General features: G+C 36.4%; 1 protein-coding gene across 1 annotated transcript in view; it reads left to right on the forward strand.

Annotated features, from left to right (window-relative positions):
• The first annotated feature begins 6,783 nt into the window (after nt 1-6,783).
• Nucleotides 6,784-25,723, forward strand: part of ABI2 (abl-interactor 2) — a 36,335-nt gene continuing 17,395 nt past the window's right edge. The window contains exons 1-2 of the mRNA XM_009697371.1: nt 6,784-6,945; nt 15,236-15,412. Coding sequence (XP_009695673.1) covers nt 6,883-6,945; nt 15,236-15,412 — 240 coding nt within the window. The 5' untranslated portion in view covers nt 6,784-6,882. The remainder of the gene's footprint in view (nt 6,946-15,235; nt 15,413-25,723) is intronic.

Consider the following 25,723-nt stretch of genomic DNA (forward strand, 5'->3'; position numbering starts at 1 on the left):
TAGCATAATTATTGGATTAATGATGCTCAGTTTTCTTCTCAATCATTTTTTCTAGCTTATGAAAGGACCTCAGAAAGCACTTGGATGGGCTAAGCAAATACCATCTGTGCAGTTGAATAAATGTGTAAAATATTTAATTATGTATGAGGCTTTCAGTAACTTCAAGGAATTCGGCAACAATTAAAACGGAAAGGCTGATATAAAAGCTCAATCTTCTATTTTTCACAGGAAAACTGAAGTGTGCTTTGTCAGTATCGCAGTTGGGCACATTTCATACTGAATAATGCAAGCTTGTTGAACTCTGTGGCATGCAGCTTTTGTTCTTGAGGCTTCTTGAAGCTGATGCAACCTCAGCAGAAACCTGATGGGTTTTGCTTGCTAGTCTTAAGACAAATGCCTGCTTGGTTTTGTACTAACAGCAATCAAAAGAAACAACTGTTATATTGATTAAATGAAATGAATCTTCTGCCTCATTCTTAAAATTTCACTGTTACATTTTTGTCACATACTAAAAAGGAGTTTTGTTTCACTACTGTACTGTTTTGAACAATAGCAAGAGATGCTATATGTGTTGGGGAAGTGATTATTAGATTCTGGACACACCTTTCAGTGTAGTTAGTCTCATGTCAAACTTTAACCTCAGCTTCCACTTTGACGCCTAAATATTACAGCTTAAATGTATTGTACGCTGAAGAGTGAGTATGAATTGAGGTTTTTCCATTCCGAACTCTTTCTTCAAAGAGATTTTTAGGTTTAGGCTAGTTGTGTGTGATAGTAGGCTCAGGAATGAAAAGCTCTCTTTTTTTTTCCGCTCACAATTCAACACTAAGTATTAATCTTGGAAGAATTATTTTTTGCAATATTGATATTATAGGCAACAACTTGTGTTAATCTTCTGTAGTAAGAAACACAATTTCTTTTTCAATTCATAGGTCCAGACTTTTTGGCTCATCAAATAGAATTTTTTTGTGTAAGTTTTGTTAGCCCAACTGAAAACTTTGAACTTAGAAGTTGATGAGGACTACTAGTTAAATAATAGTTCTATTTTAGAACTAGAGCGGGAAAGAAACCTAGCTACAATAACCACCTAAACTGCCAGCAGCGTTTAGCACTTCCTCTCATGCACCACTTTCAGACTTCTCTTAATTAGCTCTTTCCAATTCATAAGAGCTGTGTTTTTCTTTTTTAACATGTTGCTGTCTTTGAAGTCTTTTATTTTCTTCTAATCTGGTAGCATTGGTACCATTTGGTAGCAATTCTTCTTTCATCTAGTTGGCTTGATATTCTGTAAATCTTATTATAGTGCTCATGTTGCCTCTAGCATTTGTTTCCTTGTGGAATTTGTTTCTGCATTAGTAGCTGTCTTTTTGTACCAAATTGTTCAAGTTCTTAACAGTGGCATAACAGACTTTATCACTATGTTCTGGCTGATCTCACTTTCGGGTGGGAGTATGCATTAAATTCTCAGTTCCTTTCTAGCCCTGCTTTTTGTGATCCATATGCATGTAAGATTTCCTTTTACCGTTCATATAGCCAAATTATTTTGGCATTTTGCATACCTTACTTCATGTTTTATTCTCTCATCTGCCCCACACCCTCCATTCAATATAGTTTTTTCTTCTTTGTAATTTATTTTTATATTGTTTGTATAAATACAAAAGTTTATATTTCCCTAGGCAGGAGAAAAAACATTGAGAAGTTTAATTCCTAAAGTGAAAGAATATCTTATATAATCAGCAGTCCAGGCCATTTCTTATTCAAATCTGGTAATGTAATTGTGCTGTGTGAACGGAACTTGCAGAGTGGCTAGAAAAAGTGATGCCTAAGCTCTGTATCCTGACATGAAAAGTAGTCATCTTTGCACTTACTGCGGGTTGAGTTCCACATCCTTTCTAAAGCTAGCAATTTGGGTTATACCATCTAATATTAAGATGAGAAATATTTTCAGGTGACCATTTGTATCATCATTCCTGAGTGGTGTTAGATTTAGTCTCCATCTTTGTTTGGACTGGCATATGGAGGGAAACTGTTAATAATTCTCCAGTGTCTGAAAGCAAGCACATACTATTGCGCTGTGTATGTAATACATGCCTTTTCTGACTGAATGTGGAGTCTGTGCTTTCATAGCTGACTTGAATGACTTTGATCTTCTGTTATCTAAAAGCCCCAGCTTTGTATAGAGTAGTCACTGTAGGCTATGTTGTCGCTCTCAGACTGGATCCATGCTGTGAAATATTTCCATGTAGTCTATAGTCCATAGTTTTGTTTTGTTTTGTTTTCTGGAGGAAGTAAAACAACTGTTTTAGTAGTGGCTGCTTCCTGCAAATGGAAAGCATTCTCCAGGGGAGAGCTGGGCAGAGCAATGACTGCTGCTCTGTCTAGGTGCATGGGGTACCACCTCAAGCTGCAGCAGAGGTAGCCTCTCCCAATAGCAGCTGACACCATCCCCACCCCATATGTGGCTGGCAGGAGCATCAGATGAGCTCTCTGTGGTTAGTTAAAACGATGCTTTTACGTACTGCTGCGAGCAGGCGAAAAGGATGCTGCTTTGTGACTCAGCGTGGACCACCTGATGTGTACATTGTGTGGAGAAAAATGATAAACAGAATAGATGCTAAGCTGCTGCATGTAAATTGGATAATGTGGGCACAGAAGACATCAATGATCCAAACATTTTCTCTTTTTAAGGCTGTGAAGATGATCCAGCTGAGATGCCTAAGTATCTTCTTAACATTGTTTGAAAAGTTGAAGCTGAAAGTGTAAGAGGTGGAGACGCAGCAGCATTCTTAACACAGTTAATGGAAAAATATGAAGGGAAACAAATGAGGCACTATGCACAGGTCTTGTGAAGGGGGAAAAAAAAAAAGGTAGTGGAGGGCTGGCAAAACTGCAGTGATGTCTGCTTTCCAGCACTTGTTCCTTTTCCCTAGCAAGTGGAGTGACTCTGGATAGTTCTTCCCTCTTTATTCTTGATTGTCTGCTTCCTTGTGTTTCTGTGGTTAAGCAGTGGTTTGGGTGAGGGAAAGCTCATAAGGCTGCCTATGTGCACAGTGTTGTAGAAGACTTATTTGTCAAACAATGGCTTTGATTTCTTAAATTTCATATCCATTTAAAAAAAAAGTACAGATCAAGCTGATCTAACAGTTGGAAGCATTGCTTCCCTAAGAGTACTGTGTGTATAGATGTTATGGTGTCCGTTTTTTTCATAGGCATGCAGAATTTTATGTATGTGAGTGCTAGATTAAAGATATTTAAAAACTTTAAAATGGAGAGATATTCAACGGTCTGTTGCATGGCATTTAATTTAGATAAGGGCACTGAAAACATACTTTCTACTAGTTCTTGATCGTACTGACTGCAGCATTTCTGAGAACTGAAGGGCTTTGAGGACTCTGGTTAATATCCTTAAGTATTCACAGTAATGAGTCTTCATTTTGTTATAGCAGAATATGTTTCTCTTGCTTTTAATATTCTACGTAAAACCAGTATTTCATAGGTTACTGAAACTACTGTAGGGAGGCTATCAGTTTGATTAGGGCCAAGTTAGTATTTTTCTCTTCCACTAGAGAATTTTGATAGGTATGGATATTGAAATGACTTTTTGCCTGCCTTACAGTCAGGTACGAAGCATAATGGCTGGTATTTTGGTGTTCTGAAGATCAGAGTATCAGATCTTAGTCTGATGAAGGTTATGTTTGAATTTGATTTACTGATAACTTGAAATTATTATCTTATTTGCAGATACCCCTTTAGTTACATACTCCAGTAGTTATCAGTGTACCCATTTAGTTGTCTAAATCTGTTGCTAGGTTTGAGCATGGCAGCAGTTATAAGCAATATAATTTGATGTCCATCAGGAGTATACATGGGGAGATTGTTACATTAGGAGAATATGATAAGATACCATTGCTGGAAATATGCCTTCCAAATTAAAAGTTAGATTTCATGCTAAACACAACTTAGCATTTCAAGTTAAATTTTAACTGACATTTATTATTACATCTCCACAGGGGAACTTTAGATTTGCTATAAGTATTCTGGACTGTTTTTCCTCGTCATTGTGTGAGACCCAAGTTTTCATCCCTTGAAAGTTTTTAGGTGAAGTTGATTGTTTTAAAATGCTGTCATTAATTAATTTTTGTCGTTGTTGTTGTGTAATGGCTTAGCAATAGTAGGTTCAAATAGTCATTTTAATTTGAAAATTCAAGACATTCTGCATCTTTCAGTATACAGGGAGAAAGTTCAAACTTTAATTTTGCTATGCCAAGCATGAGTGGAGTTTACTTCAGAGAATTTTGGGCTCTGTATAAAACCATGCAGAGCAAATCGTAGTTGTTCAGGTTATCAGCCAAATACACAAACTAGACCTCTCAATCAGAAGGGTTTTTGTGCTAATAATAGTTTCAAATGTGTTTATAGGATTGTTGTTTTATAAAATTTTTAATGTGTCTGAACATCGAGAAGACAGTTCCTTGTTGGTTTGAACTGGTGTGAACGGGGGTGACTTGAATTTAGCTAATAGGTTACGTCAGTGGAAGGACTAGCTCTGAACATGTATTCATATTTGTGCTTCTTTAAGCAGTAAAACCATAGCAGAGGCTCATAATTTCTGAAATGATAGCTTGTTTTCCTTTTGTTCTCAAACACTTTGGCTATTAATGAAAAAATATTATGTTTGCTGGCTTCTACTCAGCTATTCTGGATGTACAGTGTGCTAATGTAAATCAGCAGTTTCTGCTTCTATAAATAGACTTTGTCAGCAGCTGCAGAGCAAAACTGACGAGCTTCTGGTCATTTTTATTATTGCCATTCAGAAATTGTTTGAATAGCTCTGAAAGTGTCCGGTGGTATGTATGCCTGCTGTGGTGATATTTGCAGACTGAGCTGAGGTTATGAGTAGGGAGAGGGAAAGAAAGAGGGCATTTATAAGCAACGATGTGAGAATAGAGGCAAAGAGCTCTGTATTCCTTCATTTGGGAGCCCTTAAGCTGAGTTTGGAGCTCTTTTTTATATAAAAGACATGCCATCCAGCTAAAAAGACATGAGTTCTTAAATGAGGTCTCTGGGTAGCATTTATCTCTGTTCTTTATAGCTAAATATAAGGCAGCCTTTACAAGTGTGCTCTATTGGGGAGCATCAGCATACTGTGACCTGAGAAGCTGCCTCCTAAAATTTTCAGTTCCTTCTGCTGTGAGTCTGGTTTTGTGTGCTTCATGGGAAAGAAACAGCCAGGTGAGACTGCTTGCCTTCTACAGCCTTCCTCCCCTCCTGCACTGTCATGGGAGGTCTTGTATGGCTGAACAGCAACTGCTGCTATCGTCCTGTCTGGAAGCAGACTGGGAAGTGGTACCAAGTGTGGCCTGCAAGAAGAAGGAATGCTAACAGGCCAACCAAGTTACCATTGAGTGTGGACACAGGAGAGATTACCAGAAACAAAAAAGTAGTGAATATCTTTCATATGAGCGTTTAATTGAAGTCCTGTGTCTGTGTTCATCTGTGTGGGTTGTTGTTTCGGTTTGTTTTTTTCTTGAAAGCTAGCAATCTTCTTTTAAGAGTCTTACTACAAGGTCTCAGGAAATATCTTGGGATGTAAGAATTATTTTCCTGAAACAGAGATATGCTTACTTTCAGTGTTTCTCAAAGCACATATAATAAAATAGGTGGTAGATTCAGCTTGTGCTGAAAGTTATGGAATGACTTTGTATTCCCCCTCTAATAAAGGCATGTTTCTTGAATCTTGATAGCCAACCTCTGTGAATAACATATAAAGGAAAGGAAATTACGAAATACACTATTAGAATGGCAGGTGGGAGTAGAGAACATTTGTCAAGCGTTGCTTTAGAAACAGCACCACAGCCTGTGAGGTGGCTAAAAATTACCTAAAAGTGAAATTCAGTGCATTCCAAAGCCTTGGAAACTGGAAAGTTTCTTAGCATCTTAATTCTATGTTTTACCAGTGCTTTCATATGTATTCTTTGTACTGAATTGGATCTTAGTGATCTTAACTGTTATTCACGGAGAAGCACAGAACCCTGACAACTAGACTATTAGCTTATTATTTTTAATGTTGTTTGAAATGTATGTATGTTTTTGAACTCCTAATGGATATCTTCTGGCTTGATAGCTTAAATATTTTCAGGTGCTCTACTTCTAGAGAAATGGATCATACTAATTCTTCATAGAAGAAAATACTGACAATGTGAAAAAGCACAAAACATGTTTAAAAATAAAACATGGACTTGTGCTTTTTAAAAATGATTCCTCACATTTTATTCAGCTACCATTTTAAGGGAGTAATTATAGTTCATTCACTGTGAATGACCATTTGTGGCAATAATGAGGTCTAAATAATTGGGGAGATGAAGAATATGGTATTTGGCAGGTCCTTGCAGGCTGTTATGATATCTAATTAAAATACAAAGTTTAGAGGAACTAAATAGTTCTAAATAGTACTAACTTCAGAAGAACCAAAGAATAAGTATGTCAGAGTGCTTTTAAAGTTTATTGCTAAAATACAGTATAAACAGTTGCACTTTAAGTATTTAAAGAAAAGATGAGCATGTTGTATGCTAACTTAATTCCTTTTATAAAAAGTATAGAAACTCTTCAAAGTTATCTTTTGTGGAATTAATGGAAAGGAAGAAAAATTATAACTTTGGTGTAGAATTATTTTGACTTGTATAATTCTTTATCCTTTACAGACTGGCAAACGGCATTCATTCCAAGAATCTTTGCGTGAGAGACTTTACTAAATAAACCTTTTCTTTCTACTTTTAGTCAGCAGATAAGCAGCGAGCCCTGGAAGAAACCAAAGCCTACACAACCCAGTCATTAGCAAGCGTAGCCTATCTGATCAACACTTTGGCCAACAATGTTCTCCAAATGCTGGATATCCAGGCATCCCAACTTCGACGCATGGAATCTTCAATCAACCATATTTCACAAGTGAGACTTTTTTCCTGATTTCCCCCCCCCTTTGTTCTTGAAATTACATAGCAAGTAAAACTCTCACCTGACATTTTGTGAATAAGAAAAATAGTCGCATTTAAAACAGAAGGATGCATTTCTTCTTATATTAATTCTAGGAACGGGTCTCATTATGTGATTGTATATCTGTGTTAGTGTGGGCATTTTACATAGGATAAGAGATTAAATGTATTCTTGGCTGGTTTATTGTTTGGAGAGGGGGCCATTCTGTGTAAGTTGAAAAAACCAGAAAAATAGCTAATGGAAAAATCAGAATATTATGTTAAGGGACAGATTAAGCTTTCCAACTCCCTTTTGGTGACTTACTTTACTTGGTATTTATTGGCTACAGGCACTTGAAATTGAAAGAAATATGAAATGAACGATGGAAAACATTACTTATCATCTTTTTACTCTTCCTGTTGCTTTAATACTGGCATCTAATGACAAAAGCATAGATGACAAAAATAGTTTCCTCCTGGCTTTTCTTGGTAAAATGTGCTTTGCAATGACATGAACAAAAGGCAAAATTAATGTTTCAAGTTTGTGTATGGCTGCAGAACTCCTGCCATTGTTTACAGTTTATCTGAGCAGCAATAAACTAAGCTACTGTTATCAGGAAGCCATGTCCCATCACCGCACTGATGAGAGAATTTTGACTGCCAGAAGGGGCTGAGCATGGTTGATAGTTTTAGTGGAGATTTACATGCCAATGATGGACTAAAAGAGAAGTTAAGAGCAATGATACAGCACTTTCTGGTTTTCTGTTACTGGAGAGTTGGTTGGCATCCTTACTGATTATTTTGTGTCTTATTTGACCAATGCGTTTTGGCTGCTGGGGTTTCTTCATCTCCATGTGATAATGTCATAAATTAAAAAAAAAAAAAAGGAACATCATGGTATTTAGAAAGACATTTTGAAAGTAGGAGCTGTGTAAAGTAGGGAATAAGATCAAGCTAAACTGTTAACTTGCTGGTGCTGAAAGGGTTGCTAAATTAGGAGAGGTTTGAACCAGCAAAAGAAGTGAATAATTTTAGGCGGGCTTAATAGACTGAATTGGCTCACTGAGGGGTCAGATGAATTCCAGAGCAGGTGCAAAGCAACGAGTGGGGAGGATTTTTCCTTCTGGTAGTAGTACACTATTAGATTACCTCAGTTCATCTCATGCAACTGCATCCTCAAAAATAAGCTGAGAAGTTTGATTTCTTCTGCTACATGCTTCTTGTTAATCTGTGAACAAATCAATTCATTTTTTTCATAGAAAATGTCACAAATTACTCTCTGTGTGGGTGGGTGTCTATGTGTATGTGCTATATATATGCTGTGTATGTGCCTCTGTATATGTATATATGTGTGAGTGCTTGTGTGTGTACGTATGTGCTTCTTGACAGGCTAGCACCAGCTGACAAGTATTTTGACTATTTGAAAGCCTGATGCAAAAGACAGTATATGAATAAAAATATTCAGAGTTCACTGAATTTTGCATTTTATAGATGTGGAAAGTTCATTTTGTCACACAGTTTCTGTAAAGTAGATTTTGGGGAAAGGGCCATAGCATTCTAAATTTTTTCCTTCTGAGAAGCTGAGATTTATGCAGATTGAGATGCTAGGTTAGACTGTCTTTGGAATTTATACAAAATGGCTAGTTATTTAAAATGGAGCAGTAAATTACCAGTCCCCAACACCTAGTGAAGATGTATCTGCCCAAAATTCATAGGCTGCACCTGAACAACCAAAAAAAGGTTGGTGTTTGGTTTTTGTTTGTTTGTTTGTTTGTTTTTAATATCAGTGTGAAATTGAAAATTGAGTTTGGTTTTGGTTTGTTTTTCTGAGTCTGCATCATCCATATGTAGGGTGCTCCCCAAATCTTCATGGAAGAAATGGTATCAGAGGAGCAGACAGTATGTGAATTTTGGATATTATATACACAAAGTGTGTTGATCCAAGGAACTTATTAAGTTGGATTCAGTATGTTCAGAAATGGCTTCATCCTGTGATACCAATGTTGTAGATAGTTATATTGTTTGTCTTAATTTTAGTGGTTATTTTTCTTTAAAAAATGAATGTATTTTGTCACAGTTTCTGTGTAATAAATAATTTCTTTTCAGGAAGTTTGATTATACTTCTCCTGGTACAAGCCTAAGCTGCAGAAGACTTCCTCGGTCTTTTTTATTTTGGGTGTAAAGTTTAGTGGACTGTTCCTAGTACCACTTAAAATGTCTCATGGTATAATACCTTATTGCCAAGTTATGATTTCAATTAGTCTGACTTGAAATGATGTCAGTAATGTAGAACAGAAAACAGATTGGTAATTACCATCTGCTCATTGCATTATTGCACTAATGCTTTGGTCAGTAGGTATTGATATTTATGTTTAGAAAACACTGATGCAAATTATGGTATTTGGATGTGTAATCCCGCTTTTAATTCTGATTTGAAATTCCACATATTCTCCAAAGAAGGGAGCAAAATCATTTGGCTCCCAGTAAGAAAACTTCTTGAAAAGGCCTTGTTTTATTCAAGTGTAGCTCAAACTGGAAGAGACGTGTTTAACTTTAGGAAATTGAATATTATAGTTCTCTGTTCATTGATAGAATGCCAATTTATATAACTTTCTATGTTATCTTCTAAATGCCAACTTAATCAAAGAGCTGAAAAGGAAGCTGATAATAATTTGAGGTTTTCCAGATTATGTATAGGTCTTGAATAAGGAAATCATTACTATTGAAACTATTTTTGTGCAAGTGATTAAATCCTATTGGTTTAAAATTTAGGATTACTTTGATTTGGTCTGGAAGCTGATGAATCTATTTTTATTTGCCTTCTTGAACCTTGTCCAGAACTAGATGATATGCAGTGTTTCATATTCGGCTGAAAATTTAAATCCTAAATACAGATCATCTGTATAAATATTTACACTTGTTAAAAAAATTGTGTTACAGTTTTCAAGTTAGCAGACACGGTGAAATGTTGCTAATGTCTAAATTCTTTAAATTAAAATGTAGATTTTCAGGTTTTAATATTTGTATGAGAAATAACTTTTCAGGTTTAGTTATAGAGTTAGCAAGGACCTCTTAGTTAGCAAGGTCATCTTTAAAACTCTGCTGCTAATTATATAAACAAGCATGTTGTTACAAAGGTGAGTGATAGTGATGAGTTATCTCCAGTGGCACTGCATGATGGAGAAATCTGCTTCAACCTCTTCTTACAGAATCTGACTCCCATGATATTGACTGTGAGAACAGGTATTGAATAGACTGCAGACTTGAACTCCTCTGTAGGCAGCACATGTTGCTTAGCTGAACCACTGTGGGAGCTGGTTCGGCTCTGCAGGAAGTTCACTTGGGCCTTCCATTGATAGGTCAGTAATGACTTGTAAACTTTTTCAGTCATCTTATTCTTGCAAGTTTCAAGAATAGCCAAACTCTTTCAAAAATGGTAATGCAAGTCAAATTTTCCACGGTATATGTTACCTGTTTATGGAGCAAGTAACTTTTCCACGTTTTTGTATCATTATGACCCCTTTCTTCGAGTATAAGTTACATACAACTTGAGTTGAGGCAACGAATGTCCCATTTCTAGCATGTCAAAATAAGACAGTTACTAATTTTAAAGTAATAATCCAATTTTCAAGGTAATTTGCAATTAGTTTTTTTAAATTCTGTCAAAGTAGATTAAAAAAACCAAAACAAAACAGCAACACTTATTTAAGCAACATTTTCTTCTAAGATTTTTTTAAACTCAATTTTAAAAGCCCAGACTAACAGACTGACGATACATTTAAATTAGAATGTTTTGAAAAGAGGAAGAAATAGAGGGTTCCGGAGACTTTTATTTCTGAAATTTCACTACCTTTTAGACTTTCAAAGTGCTGCCATGGTTTAACTCCAGCCAACAACTAAGCACCACCCAGCCGCTCGCTCACTCCCCCTCAGCAGGTGGTAGAGAGAGAATCAGAAGGGTAAAAGTGAGAAAACTTGTGGGTTGAGATAAAAGCAGTGTAAAAATTGAAATATGATAATGATGATGATGATGATGATAAATTGTAATGAAAAGGCAGATAACAGAGAGAGAGAAATAAAACTCAAGAAAGAGAAATGATGCAAATGAAAACAAGTGCTCACCACCAACTGACTGATGCCCAGCCAGTCCCCAAGCATTGGCCCTTCTGCCAACCTGCCCACAGCTTTATATACTAACCATGATGTCATATGGTATGGAATATCCCTTGGGTCAGCTGAGGTCAGCTGTCTCTGCTGTGTCGCTTCCCAACTGCTTGTGCACCCCTAGCCCGCTCTCTGGAGGGGTGGGGTGAGAGGCAGAAAAGACCTTGACTCTGTGTAAGCCCTGCTCAGCAATAACGAAAACATCCCTGTGTTGTCAACCCTGTTTTCAGCACAATTCCAAAAGTTAGCCCCATATGAGCTACTATGAAGAAAATGAACTCTGTCCCAGCCAAAACCAGCACAAAAGCTAACTTAATACTTTGAGAAATTTCGTTTACAGATAGAAGAGAATATTTCTCAAAACTCTTGAGTTCAGTGACTTTTAAGTGGAGTGGTAAATAGTGTTAACTTTGGAATCCTAAAAATGATTTAATGTTTTTTTTCTATTTTAATCTTTACAGATCTTGAGGCTGGGTTTATTGAATTCAATATGGAAACTTGATGTTCAAAATGGCCAGAAACTTCCTAATAAATAAAAATGCAGTGGTTTATACTTTTTTTCCCCTTAAGCTATCCTTTGGCTTATTGCAGGCATCTTGGAAAGCATATGAAAAGATGGTAGTAATGAGCCTAACCTCTAGCAAACTGTCGTTTAAAAGTTTTTGCCAGAGGTAATGGAGCTATAGGGGGAAGAAAGCATAATAATGCTGTCAGGAGTCTGAAATTTCTTGTTAGAAGACAGTGTTTTAAGTTATAGAAGGGCACAGTGTATTCCACCTGCTTTTCCTGACAGACTTTCCAAGCCAGGTGATTTGTTAGTCCAGCTGTAACCCCCAAAACTTCTCAATAGAAGTTTCTAAACTGCTGAATAAACATTCTGCTAGCATTCTTCTGTCTCACTTAAGGGATTTACGCTGGTACTGGAAGCAATAATTACCTGTGTGTTGAGGATAAATGTTTTCATTTTCTTTAGTAGCAGGTTAATCTTTGTTCCTTTCTCTACTAGTCAAATAGCTCAGTGTTCCCTTCTGCTGTTTTATAGGCGTCTTAAGATCTTATGACTCCAGTAGTCTACTAAGCAAGAAAATGAAATTTTTGAAAAACCTGCCCGCAGAGTGCTTTTCAGTACAATTTTAGGAGTATGTACCAGAATTAGGTGCCGGTTTTATACTCTTAGTCATTCCATAGCTATTCAAGGTAAAAGAAGTGTTCTGAGTCATCATGCAAGAGAATTCCCATTAGATGAGCTTCAGACTTTAATTAGGTTTTATGCATGTCATTGTCTGTTACTGTAGTCATGCCTCACTGATCACCATTGTCCTTAAGGAAACCGGTTGTGCTCACAACTCTTATGAATAATTAAAAAACTGTGCTTTTCATTCATGGAAACAAATTTCCAAAGTGCCAAGATACCATCACTACAATAACACGTGCATTAAATATCTGTACACGCATTGTATTTATAGATAATTGCATAAGAAAATACTAAAAGAACATCTTTAAAGTTGCAGAGGTCAAACACTTGAAATGGAGAGAAGGGAAGAAATCATCTTGCCAACACTGCAGTAGTTGCTTTACTTTCTTTCTTATTTGCAGATCAAAGTTAAGACTCTGAGAGTGTAGTGTCTAAGGCATAAACTAGTTTTGAATGACCAGGTTCAGACCCAGAAGATTTTGATGTTTTGGCACATTTTAAACATCGTATAGCATTTGAGGTGCAGCTGCTGTTGCAGCTGAGGATGTTTAACATTCTAGCAAATGATATCAGTGACCTGTGAAACAAAGAACATACAAGAGTCAGTGTAATGTTTCTGCAGTTCCCTAGTGACATGTCTAGATCACAGATGAAGTCTGAGATAATCGCAGAGATTGAATTCTTCATTGGTATTAAACATGAGACTGTCCTCCAAGTTGTTGCAATCACGTATTGTTAGCTTATCAAGAAAGTATGTGCTTTCTAACTCCTCAACAGATAAGGTGAGGATTCTGTAGCTGATCTCCTTGGTATGACTGCTACTTGTTCTAGAACTTCTCCTTCCGCTATGCTGCAAAAGCAAAGGTCTGGCACAGAGAAGGGACAAAAACCTGTAATGGAAGATAAAATATTGAACATTACCCTGATGCAGAATGGCACACTTTTGGTACTCTGGCGTGGAATGTGTTTATGTGCTCTGTTTGCACTGGTGCTTGAACAGTCAATAATATCATAAGAGCTGTGAAGATCTGTTCTGTGCTGTTGTATTGGGGGATGATGTATAGACCTGGTCATCACAGGGAGCTTCAGGAAGGATTTTGGCAAAATCGGTTGGAGAGTGGTTTAGTTGTTAAGTAGTCATAGAAATATATGTGTTTCCGTTAAGCTTGTGTGAACCGTCAATTTCTGCAGAGTTTATATATTGACCAAATCTGGGTGATGTATGAGGATGATGGAAGATGTGTCCCAGATAGTTTAACTACCTCTATTAAATTTCAAGTTATTGCTCAACGAACTTGAGCTTTCCAAAGAGAGAGTTGCCAACATATTTTGACCTTGAATAATCTATTTTTCTGTAGCTTTGTTTTAAGAAATAACTGTGCAGCTTTAGTAGGAACCTTACAGTTATAGGCAGGTGGTACTGGAGACAGCAGAAATGTACATGACAAAGCTGTATTCTTGCAACTTTGCTAAAATTAAACATTGATCTTGAAAATATGTTGCTGGGAAATAGTGGGTAGTCTTGATAGACAGTAATTTAAGCTTCCATGTAACGCCCTTGGTATTTGTGGAAATTCTTCTCTGGAAAGAATGTGAAGAAACAACTTCTGGGAAGTGGGTTTTTTCTAAATTTTTGTAGTTTTAAAGGTTGTGATGATTGCAGAAGGTAATACAGGGTCCATTTTGCTTGTTTTGCTATCAGTAACAAACAACAGTGTAAAACAGTGTAACCAACCCCACTGCCCCAATCCATGACCATAGAAAAATACAATTAAAAAAATGTGTGTTATGAAAACGAGTTCGCATTTGTACCTGTTCCTTACATACTACAGAGCCTCTCTGCTAACTGTGAAAAGTCTTTCTGGTGCCATTCATGATCACTAAAGTGGTAACAAGAAATCCTATGAATGTTTAGAAATCCTAATGGTGGTGATTCTGGCTGTTTTCTTATGTTTTTTTTAGGCTGCAGCTGAAATGTTTGTTCACAACTCTGGCAAATTTCCTATAGGAAAAGTGTTTTGTGAGCAAGAAATTATTTCTGCTTTAAATGATGCAAGCAACTCTGTGCATCATGATTTAAGAGATTTTATTTTTCTGGAAGGAGTAGATAGACTTTTTGGTAACTTTTTCTAGTCTTGTTACCAGACAAGATTCAAGTACATGTTTTTAGGCAATGAATTTTCAGGAGGGCTTTGTCTTACACTAGAGATTCTTCTGTGGTACTCATATGTGGAGGGAGGGATTTTCAGTGTTGGCCTTAGGCATTCTAAGTGAAGGCACTGGGCTTAACCACTGGCTTCATTGTGGATAAATTAGTCCTGAGCACTTTCTAAAATCTAATCATTGCTTTGTGATGAGTGGTTTGTAATGACTGAAATTCCTTGTCGATTTGTCTGAGTGAAATTTTCTTCTATCATATGACTACCAGTCCTAGTTTAGCAAACTGTTTTACAGCATAAGAAAACCTGCTTATGGTTTGTTTTTCAGGTCATAAAAGTTAAGGTTTGGGAAGGTATCTTTGCACTTCATCCAGTTGGAGTCTATTTCAAAAACGAGCTTAGAGAGCACTTCTAAAATTAAAAAGGATAATTGAAGGAGTCATATAAATCAGTGTCAGTAAATTAATGGGAACTAGTAAGAATGGAAAGAAGAAGGAATTTTTCTGAACTGTGAAGAATGGAAGTGACAGAAAACCCAAAGAACCCATAGCTATTAGTGTGGGTTTAGAGGTTAAAAGTTCAACAGTAAATTGAACAAAGATGATGTAATCAAGTGTATGTAGTGATATGTTTATCACAGTATACAGAGATCTTCAAAAAGTTGGAACTGATTCAATTTATTTTTTTTTAATACTGACTCTGTATTCAAATGCATACCACTGTTAGTAAATACACTGCGTCTTTTGTAGACGGTGGACATTCACAAAGAGAAAGTTGCTAGAAGAGAAATTGGTATCTTGACTACAAACAAAAACACCTCAAGAACTCACAAAATCATTGCACCAGCTAACTTGGAGCGACCAGTTCGCTACATCAGGAAACCTATTGATTATACAATTCTAGATGATATTGGACATGGAGTGAAGGTAGGTGATATTGTTAAAACAGCCAAACTGCAAATACATTGTCTTTGTATATTTTCAAAATAACCTGATGCTTTTCATGATAATATACCAGTTTCTCCTTGCCTGGCCAGTCTATAAACATAAGAGGAGTCCTGTCCAGTTTGTAGTTGCCCCTTCCCGTTCTCTTGCCCCGGTGTTTCTAAACCTTGCCAACCCACTGAATCTTACTTCTGAGGATATTCGGGACTATGGATCTCACCTTTTAAAATGCTTCTCAATACCTACTTGTGTGTTGCTGCTATTATTGTTTGAGTCAGTTGCCAAGGATATACTTGGGGACTGAAAGGCTGGTGACCATCAGTTTTCTGCCTGAATTAGCACCACAAAGTATGATCCAGCTATAATTGCCACTGGTCTACTTTGAAGCTCACCTGAAGAAAGGGTTTGCATGAGAAGTATTATGTGCTCCTTTTTCTTCTTTCTGTCAGAGTCAGTTATACCCGTATCCTGTAATGTGCTTTGTTAAAGTGAGCTCGCTATAACTTTTGTGCCATATGGGGTTTCAGAAGGGCAATATTGCTACCAAGTTCAAAGCCAGCTGGTTCTCCCTTTTAAGACTAGGAAAAAAGGAGGAATTTCAGGGCAAAGCTGAGACTGAGGCACAACTGGTGGCTGTTGTACGCAGGTGTTAGATCAGTGTACACAACAGCAGTAATACCGTGTGAGATTAGGCATGCATTTTTAAAAGCACATTCTGAATGTAAACACGGTCTTAGCAGGTGAGAGCTCATTGTTAACTTGTGCTGCCAGGAAAACAAAAATGGAAATGAGAACACTGACAGTGTTAAAGTTCCAGGAGAAGAAAGGTAAATGACACAAAGTGGTGTCATTTTTACAGGACAAACTAACAAATCTGTAAACCTGCTAAATAGCAGTAAGGTAAGATGCTTCTTCCAGTCAAAGTACACCAGAATTTCTTTTGCTTGACACCTAACTGCATGAGATTATCTGTTGTTCATCTTGAACTGTCTGCTTGGATAGCTGTTTCAATGGCAATAGGTTGTTTAACCAAACTCTTAAAATTCAAATTCTGAACAGTCCAATTTAAGTATCTTTCCCAAACAATTTTATTCAAGGTCTTCTCAACATCCTGTTTGTTAACAGAAAGTCTTTTTTTCCCCCGTTTCTATCAGAAGAGTCATCCTCAGTTTGTAACTCTAAACAGATTTAAAGAAGAGAAGTGAGTCTTTAAGTATGATTTGGCAAACCAAACCAAACAAAAAAACCCCAGCATTAATAACTACAGTTTTGACCAGGAAATTATTATCAGTCATGTTAAAATCTACTGGGATTTCTTATAAATTTTGAATTTATGTAGGTCAACAGAACTCCTTGATATGGGTGGAGCATATTAACCTGTAGGATTACTGTTGCTAATATTTTAATGATCACTTTTGTTTTAAGGAGATTATTTTAGAACTCATTAAAGAATAGTTTTTAATTGCTCTGCAGCACAATCTTAATTAACACTGGCTCTAAACCATTATAATTGGTGTCCCAGCTACCTCAGTGTAGCAGAATCATACTCACTGTAATGCAATGAATTACATTCTTCTGAAAGAACATAACTCATCAAATGGATAATGACTGAAATGTATATTTGCATCCGTTTGTTATGCTTGTGATATGCTTGAAATATCTTACAAATGGTATTTACAATGTTCTGTATTTATCTAGAAAATAGAAAAGTATTGTGCAGTTGTGAAACAATAAGCAGAGAACTTGAAATCGTACTGTTCTCAAGATCCTTATATGTGTTCCAATCAGGTTAACCCTGTGTTCAGCACACAGGAGAGAGCTACTCTCTTGCTGATGGGAAGAAAGTGGCCAGTTGTGCTTATGAAGCTATTGTTTTTGCTCTGCTTGAGTAACTACAGATTAGTTTACTAGATCTCTGGCTGGAGAACAAAGAGAAAAAAAGAAAAGGGCTAGGAGCTTTAAATTTGCCTATTTATAGCTCTTTATTGCTTGAGCTGTGACATTTTTCCGTTCAGTGAGTATTCAGGAGTTACTGCATTAATAGCATTAAAGTCCAGCTAGCATCAGGGTCCCTCAGTCTGCGTTCTTTGTCCTCTTTCTGCTTTTTCTGTGATAGGCTTCCGGTCTAGTACTTGGGCTCAGAATTATACATTGTTGGGACAGTCAAAGAGCTAATGCAGCAGGCATTCATTGCAGCTCCTGAGAAAGATAGCAAACTGGACAGAGAATAAAACAGGAAAAAAGGGAGCATCCGTGGCCATGAAATCCAGTATGCCATGTTGAGAGAAGTAGTATAGGCACTTGAGCACCTATTCCTTCTATTCAGAAATTCGAAGCATCAGTTAATATCGTCTTCAGGAAAAGGAGCTGTACAGTGTGGTTTCTTAATAGGCGAGAGAGAATTTATGTGCCACTATATCGTTCCAGCAGTCCCTCCTCATCTTCCCTCCCTGAAGCTACAATGCTGCAAAAATCTAAAGAACCTTTTGTCTGAAAGAGACTTGCTTTTGATTTTTTTCAAATGTTTCTGGAGTTACAAAGTCTTCCAATTTTTTCTTCCCTCCAAAGAGTTCTTTAGTCAAGAAGACTGAAAGAAAAAAGGTTGATCCATTGAAAGTGGTGTGTATTAAGGCACTGTGATTATCAGGCAATGCTGCTGAGGAAAAGGTCTTTGCTCATGGACACTCTAATGTAACTGGCCACTCTGGCCAGTACAGGGAGACCTGGTTTTCCAATGTAGCTGTATGAAGCAGAGACCATTTTGGTTAACAGATCCATGGAACTTTAAACTCAAATACAGGAAATTTTCTAGTAAATCAGATTGTATTTCTTTTTTTAATACATTAGGGTATCTTCTAAATGGATGAAACAGAGTGGTCACTCTGGATGCTCCATTGTTGAGATTCTGCGTATTCAATGTTTGGTGTTACAAAAAGTGTAAGAAATGTAATGATATGTTTAGATTAGCTGAACTGAAAACAGATCAAATGATATTCAAATGCAAAGACTAGTATTTTTGAAGAAATTATTATGGGGAAAGAAGATACATGGTTTTGTGCCAGTAAGATGTAGGAATGTCAAAAAGCTAGCACTTAGGCTAGCCTTTGAAATAAGATTTTGCTGTTGGTTAATGTCTTAATATGTAGTTTAGAAAATATTGATACATGGTGCAGTATCCATATAGAGTGCTGTGCTTCTTACAAGACGTAATGATTTGCTCTTGGTCTTTTTTCAAGAGATATCACAGGGCCTCAGGTTAAGAGTTAACTATAACAACACTGTCTAGGAAAAAACATATATTAGCTTAATATTCTAGAGGCTTCTGTTTCAGCTAGTTGTAAATGTGCTAATGCATGTAACAATTTAAATGAGCTCAAGGTATTGATAAGGCTATTCTTTGACAGCTCAAATAAATTGATCTCTGAGGTCAATCCATCTAGTTCTCATGCTCCATTCTGAAAGAACCTAACTTTTTGTTAGCACTGTAAGAACTTGAGTAAACAGTGTACAAGCATTTGAGCATTAATTTTAAGGTGTTAATGTAAAGGCTTTGTGGTCAATGTATATTAAAAGTTTCAGCTTGAAAATCTTTTGTTCATGACACATTCTGCTTTAACCACTCTTTCTACGATCTACTGATACATTATTTTGTTATTGCTGAATGCTTAACTTTTTTCTTTCTTTTCCCTTTCTCTTCATATCCTGAAGTTCCAACTAACCTTTCAATGCTTTTTTTCCTTACCTCTTTTATTTGCTCCATTTATGCATTAAGTGGTTGCTTAGATTTAAGGTAAGAAACCCCAGGGCTGGATTTCCATTCTTGTTCTTCTGAGACTATTACACACGGGGAGATGATTAACACGAATGTTACTGATTGTTTAAAACAAAACCTGCTCTCCCTCCTGTGTATCAGACCTTCTGTTGAATGATTTCATTGCAGATAAACATTTTGTGATATAAATTGATACTTTTATGTAAGGAAGCTAGCACAGTTAATTTTAAAACCTTTGTGGCAAAATATTGACTGCCTTCAACATATCTACCAGATCATTTACAAGGGAGGAATGTTGTGCTAACTTTGTGCAGTCAAAAAGATAGAGTGAACAGGTAGCAGCTGAATATGAGCCTCCCCCTGTGTAATACTCTTTTTATCCTATATACGGTGTAAATTATGATTTGATTGGGATTAATGTTTCAGTGTGAGATTGCTCAGATAATGGGCTCCAAAGGTGTGCAACAAATTCAAATCTGTATATTATTTTTTAAAGTTGCAGTATCCTTAATTTTTTCAGAAACTGAGGTAAATAATAAATTAAATACTAAATTAAATAAATTAAATACTGAGAGGCATTCATATATGGAAATTTTCACAGATTTGATAGTTGTGTAAAATATTTAATAACCCTTAAACAACAAGCTAAGTGATCTGTTTAGTTGAATATTAAATGACTAGTGCATCAAAGAACTCAGACTGAAATATGTAAAATTCTCAAGGATCTTAAAGAGGTTTAAATGTTACTAGCTTTAGTGGCTGCAGAAGGAGCAATAAAAAACATCAAATCAATTAGACGAGCCGTTAAATGAAGTTACAGGATACTATGTTGGAGTTCATAGCACATTAGCTATGTGCTGAATAGACAGGTTATAGCCTTTATTGAGTATTGTGATATCGTCATCCTCCTGAAGTGCAACTGGTTTGGGGAAAGAGGGAACAAAGGTTTTTTAGTAGCAGCCGCCACAATTTTAAAGAGGGAACTATTATTTTAGAACACAGAATAGTAGTATGAGTATATTAATTAAATGAAGTTCTGAGTTCATGTGAAATATTTTTCATGACTAAGTATTTTTCATGACTGGAAAAACCTAAAAGAAAATCCTGCATGTTCCTGAAAAGATTGCCTGTAAAACCAGGTATTACTATAGATATCCCAATGATGTCCCTATGGAATTGACCAGATGGTACTTTTAGTAAGATATTAAAGTATATGTAGCACATCTGATCACAATGGAAAATATTTAATAAATGAGAGATTTCTCGCATGTTATTTCAAATTTATTTTTACGTAAGTGTGTGAGGTACAGTATTTCAAGTCACTTAGTCTTTAAAGGCTTTTTATTTGAGAATTGCAAAATATATCTCCTCTCTGGCTCTGTCTGTCCACACAAAATGGATACTTCTGATGCTGAACATGCCTTATTCTGGGTGCAGTTCATGTTGGATGATGGTTTTCTCAGTGATCTTAAAAAAAAAATGTGCAAACTCAGTTTTCTTTGTCGATCTCTGCAGTTACATTATAAGCAAGTAATGATCATCCTAAAAAAATTTGTAAAATTGTATAATTATAGATTATGTGTGAACTGCTATGTCTGTGCATCATCTGCAGTAGTGATAAGTCTCTTCAGCTTTTCAAAGAAAATTATTTTTTTCTATATATAGATTTGGAATGAAAAGAACATTTTTTTTGTTACAATGCTAGTTAAATTTTTTCTTTATTTTTACTAGAGTGAGCCTGATCAGAAATTTGATTTGGGAAATACAATATGTCAATCAACTTCTCATTGCCAAAACATGTGTGCTTAAAAAAAAAAGAAAAAAGGTAAAAAAGCAGTGCAGCACCTCTCAGTGGACATAAATTATTCTTTAAGTCTTTAAGACTGTAGTCACTGTGCATCAGCCTGAAAGAAGAAAACTAAAAGGTGGCTACTGACCTTAGTTCTGTGTGAATCATAATTTTACTTCACTTATGAGAGACTGGATATGAAGTGTTTAGCCTGCATTTATTTTCCATGGCTGCAAAGAAACCGTAGTCTTAGCTAACAGTTACAATATTAAACTGACTGACTGTAGCAGGGCTAACTGTGCTTGTGTCTGGGTGGCTTAAATTTAAATAGATTTTGAGGAAAATTCCAGTTACAACTCAGAGGAGTATCTGTAGCATCTCCTGTCAGCAAATCAATTGAAAATGACATTGTTTAAGCCTTTTTGTATTTACCAAACTTAGTTCTTCAATTACTTTGCATAGGTGGACCTGGTACAAACAAGTAAACTCACTTGCTGAAGCTTCTACTTGTGGTCATTTGCCAAGACAGGGTTGAAATTTAGACATTTCACTTCCATATCAACTGTTTATCAGCTGACAAACATATGGTTCAATTAGACAAGCAGATTAAGTATTTGAGCACAGCCTGAAAAGGAATGTACTTAGAGGTAGCAGATGATGGGCCAAAAATCTGCTCATCCTCTCTGTAGCATTAACAAGATGAAGCAAGGCATGGGAAGGTAGTGTTCATTCAGCCCTAGGTTGTTTTTGCTAGAGTCAGGTATAAAATTGCTCAAGAAGGTTGGGTAGCTACCTGAAGTTTCTGATTATAATCCATGGAACATCACTGATGGGACACTTTTTCTTATTAGATTTTGGGCAAAAGATGATTCATTTGACATCCTGAAAATTCTGGAAAATCTGGTGTGACCATAAAGCACCACTTAAAAATTTCTGGGCTGAGTCTAACTTTGTCTTTAGAAAGTAGCTCCTCCCAAGGTTTGATTGTGTGGAATATCTAGTATTCAGGATTTTTGGAAAAAAACCCCACTTTGTTTTGGTAATTGAACTGATGATGAGTTGTTCTTCAGAAGAGTAAAAAAGTGGATTAGAATCTTTGTTGCAGATAAATGCCTTACAACTGCATAAATACCCAGTGCCTTGGTGCAAATGCTTTTGCATGTCTGATGACCAGCTCTTGTATCTGACCAACTGTATATTTCTGCACTTCCTGTTCGTTGAATTTTTTTGCTCATGAAAACATTCCCAAGAATTGAATAAATGGCAAGATTTCTCAGTTGTAACCAGTAGAGTGCTAAAGAAGCTCAATTTGTTAAATGTTTATAAAAATGTAACTATGAAGGAAACTCGGTCATCTGTAGGACCATAAAAAGGTGATTGTGAATCACTGGGATCTATGAAAAACTAGTTGCCAAAAATAGAAATTGGACAAATAAGTCTTAATTATTAAAAAAAATAAACTTAAAATGATCGTTTTCTAAGAGCTCTAGTCAGTCCTGTATCATGTCTTGAGGTCATCAGATCTTACCTTTCTAAAACTGACACTGTAGCTCAATATAGAAAATATTGGATGAAATGCTATTGCGCCTTTTTTAAACAGAATGCTCCATAGTGGGCTATGTCTTTATAGTTCATTTTATTGCTGTTACTGTGGAGCTAGATCTCAGAGCATCCTCCAGGATGTATTGCTTACCAAGGACCTGCTTATTTTAAGTTGTTTATACAGTTTCTCTCTCAGCAAAACTTCAAATTCCAGCTCCAGTGCTGACAGTTACAGCTTTGGTAGAAGACATTTTCTTCTGTAGTGCAGGTGCTTGCTAGTTCATGTATAAAAAGCTGCTGCAAAGGTATCCAGTAAAAAAAAGCTTATCCAAGATCTCCCTAGAATTATTTGGTGTTCCTCCATGTAATTTCAGTTGGTAATATTTTCTACTTTTTTTACTTCTATGGGAAGAGACAAAAAAAGAATTGGAAAAATCCCTGCATGCATTCTGCAGAGACCCTGTGCACCACTTGTCTGTTCACGGGGTTGTCTTCCTGCTTTTAGAAGAGTCAGCTGTTTGGGGTTGGTTGTTTGTATTTTTTTTCCTGAGCTTTGTGACCAAATCATTACCGCCTCTCTTAGTTTTTTCTTTTTTTTTAGCAGAGTGCTTAGCTGTTTTGGCAGTTGTGGGCAAAGGCAGAGATACTCCTTTGTGTGTCCGGTTGCAGGCTCTGTTTTGCCACACAGTTTCCTAAAAGAATTTGCAAGCTCTTAACTACAAACCAACCACAGATCTGGGGGGGCCTGCAGCCTGCAGTCAAACCAACCACCAACAGACAGATCCATTCCTCTGCTTTCACCCTCTCATTAAACCAGTTGCATCTGGATAGTTCCAGCTGTGCGGAGCTAGGGGAAATGTCGTCAGAAACATTGCAACTTCTGGCAAATTTCAGCTTACTCCGGAAAACAGATTTTTGAAACGACAGAAAATGCAAATGTGACCTTGAGTTCTGGTGATTGCTTTGGATTTTAGAAGGTTGTAAAAAGGGATGTGTGTAGATGAGAATTTGTGTATGGAAACTATCTTTACAACCATATGTGCAAAATAGAAAAGGCAATAGAGCAAAGTTTTGCAAGGGGGAGGCATTAATGGCTTTCCTTTTTTTTTTTTTCTTTCCCCTCTCCTAGTACAAGTCATCATAGAAGGGCACAGTTGGAAATGTTACAATGTTTGTATCTCAACTGAAGTTGCAACTTGTATAGTCTTAAATTTTTTTTTTCTTTCCTCAAGGCAGTCTGTAACCTTTTTTAGGGTCTTCCATGATGTCATTTACACAGATCTGTCTGTTCTGATCAGAACCGTTGGAATAATTTTATATTATTCATTTCTCTTCTGTGATTATTTGGCCGTAAGTCAAAGGGGAAGTTACTCAAATAGGGTTGTTTAACTTAACTGTAGCTGATCTTAAAGTCATCAGTCCTGTCAGATTTGAAGACAGCCCTGTAAGCTTCAATTACTTGCTCTGTAAACATTTTGATTTCAATGTTGAAAAGTCATTTCAAAGAGCCTGAAAGTAAGCTTGCTGTCAGTGCATTTCCCCATCTTTCAGTTTAGTCTTTCTTAAGGACAGCAACTAAAGTTTCTTGATCACTTTTTCTTTGGCCACATTTTCCAAAACTTTCTTCCCATCCTATGTCAAGGATATGTTAATGAAAGTAACTAGCAGTCACTGGAGTTCTGCATTAGTCAGGCAAGTATTACTTCCACTTTATACTGTATCCTGTGTGGTGTCACTGCATCCCCCACCTCTACCGTCCTTTCTTTTCATGTAACTCTAGCCCAGTGGAAGCCTGAAACTTTGGTTTTGTTCCTGCAACGATTGTATACAAATAGTAAGATTCTTTATGGTTAAATATATGGATTTGTGTATTAACTGTAAAGTGATAACTAGTGGTTACATCCTCTGGTCAGAAACAATAGTTTAGCCAGTTAAAACACCTAAATGGACTATTCAGGGGCAGACAGATTGGTCCAAGTTTGCTGTCATCTAAAGACATCCAAAACCCCTGCCCCACTAGGCTTAATGGGCTGTCTGAAGTATAGCAAGTGACAATGCAGCGAGTCTTTAATTAAGGTGGGGTTTTTTGTTTGTGGATTTGGGTTTTTTTGGACAACTCAAATAGGTAGGTGGGTGAAACAGGTGTCTTTTAATGAAATAGGAAATACAGAGGATGCTGCAACTTTAAGAAAAAAAAAAACAAACAGATTTTGTGCTATATTTTAACATTCCGTGTATAGAATAAAATATACTTCATTTTACACTTTCCCTCTTCCCTTCAAGTAGTTGTAGTTCAGTGCTTACCTCATCCCTCACTTGAATTAACTTTAGATTTCTTGTTGCTTAGAGTTGGCTTAAAGGACTTCATAATGCTGTGCAAAAGAACTTTGTCTTAAATTGACGTTACAAAGTACTCTTGCACAACTAAATCCAAACATCTGTTTTTGAATCTGACAAAAAAATCCCCACCTTCCAACGCTTGGTTTTCTTTTCCTCCCAGCAGATTGAAAATGTGATAGCATTGGGATTATTTAAAGCCAGGGAATCAAATTTCAGTGGATAAGAATACTTGAATGTATTACTCTTTACACTGTCCTCAATATTTATCAATTCACAAATGTAAACATTGCCAGGGTTTTAAGTGAGTTGTTTTAATCAAATTTTAAAGGAGTAATTTGCCTTTAATGAAGTTTGCAAATACTCTTAATGTCTTGATCACTGTTTCTTTTTTATATGGGAGGTGAGGGCAGTAGGCAAGGCTTACGTTTTGGAAATAAGAAACACTGTGAAATAGAGCATGACAGGAACGACAGAAAAAAGGACATAAGCATGCTTATTTAGGTTTGTTGAATATCTCTGTGTCTAAGCAATAGTTGGAGCATTCATAAATCAAAACTGTTTAACAGAGACTTGTAAGAAGACCATGTACTGGTTCCTGTAAGGGTACATGCATTGAGAGAATTATGCTTGGCTGGCAGTATACAGATAAGCAGAATGCCTACATTAGTAACAATTGTTTATGGTTCCTAGATTGATCAATCAGTCAGGAATGCAGATGAGTTTTCTTAAAGAAGTTAAAAGTAAATTCTTTTACATAAAAGTGACTTCACTAGTATTTTAACTTGAAAGAGGGAGAGAGGACAACTGCAATTACATCATATTACAGAGATTAAATTGCTATAGATTTGGT

The sequence above is a fragment of the Cariama cristata genome, unplaced genomic scaffold (genome assembly GCF_000690535.1).
Source record: "Cariama cristata isolate BGI_N322 unplaced genomic scaffold, ASM69053v1 scaffold13383, whole genome shotgun sequence".
In the NCBI taxonomy this organism is placed as follows: Eukaryota; Metazoa; Chordata; class Aves; order Cariamiformes; family Cariamidae; genus Cariama; species Cariama cristata.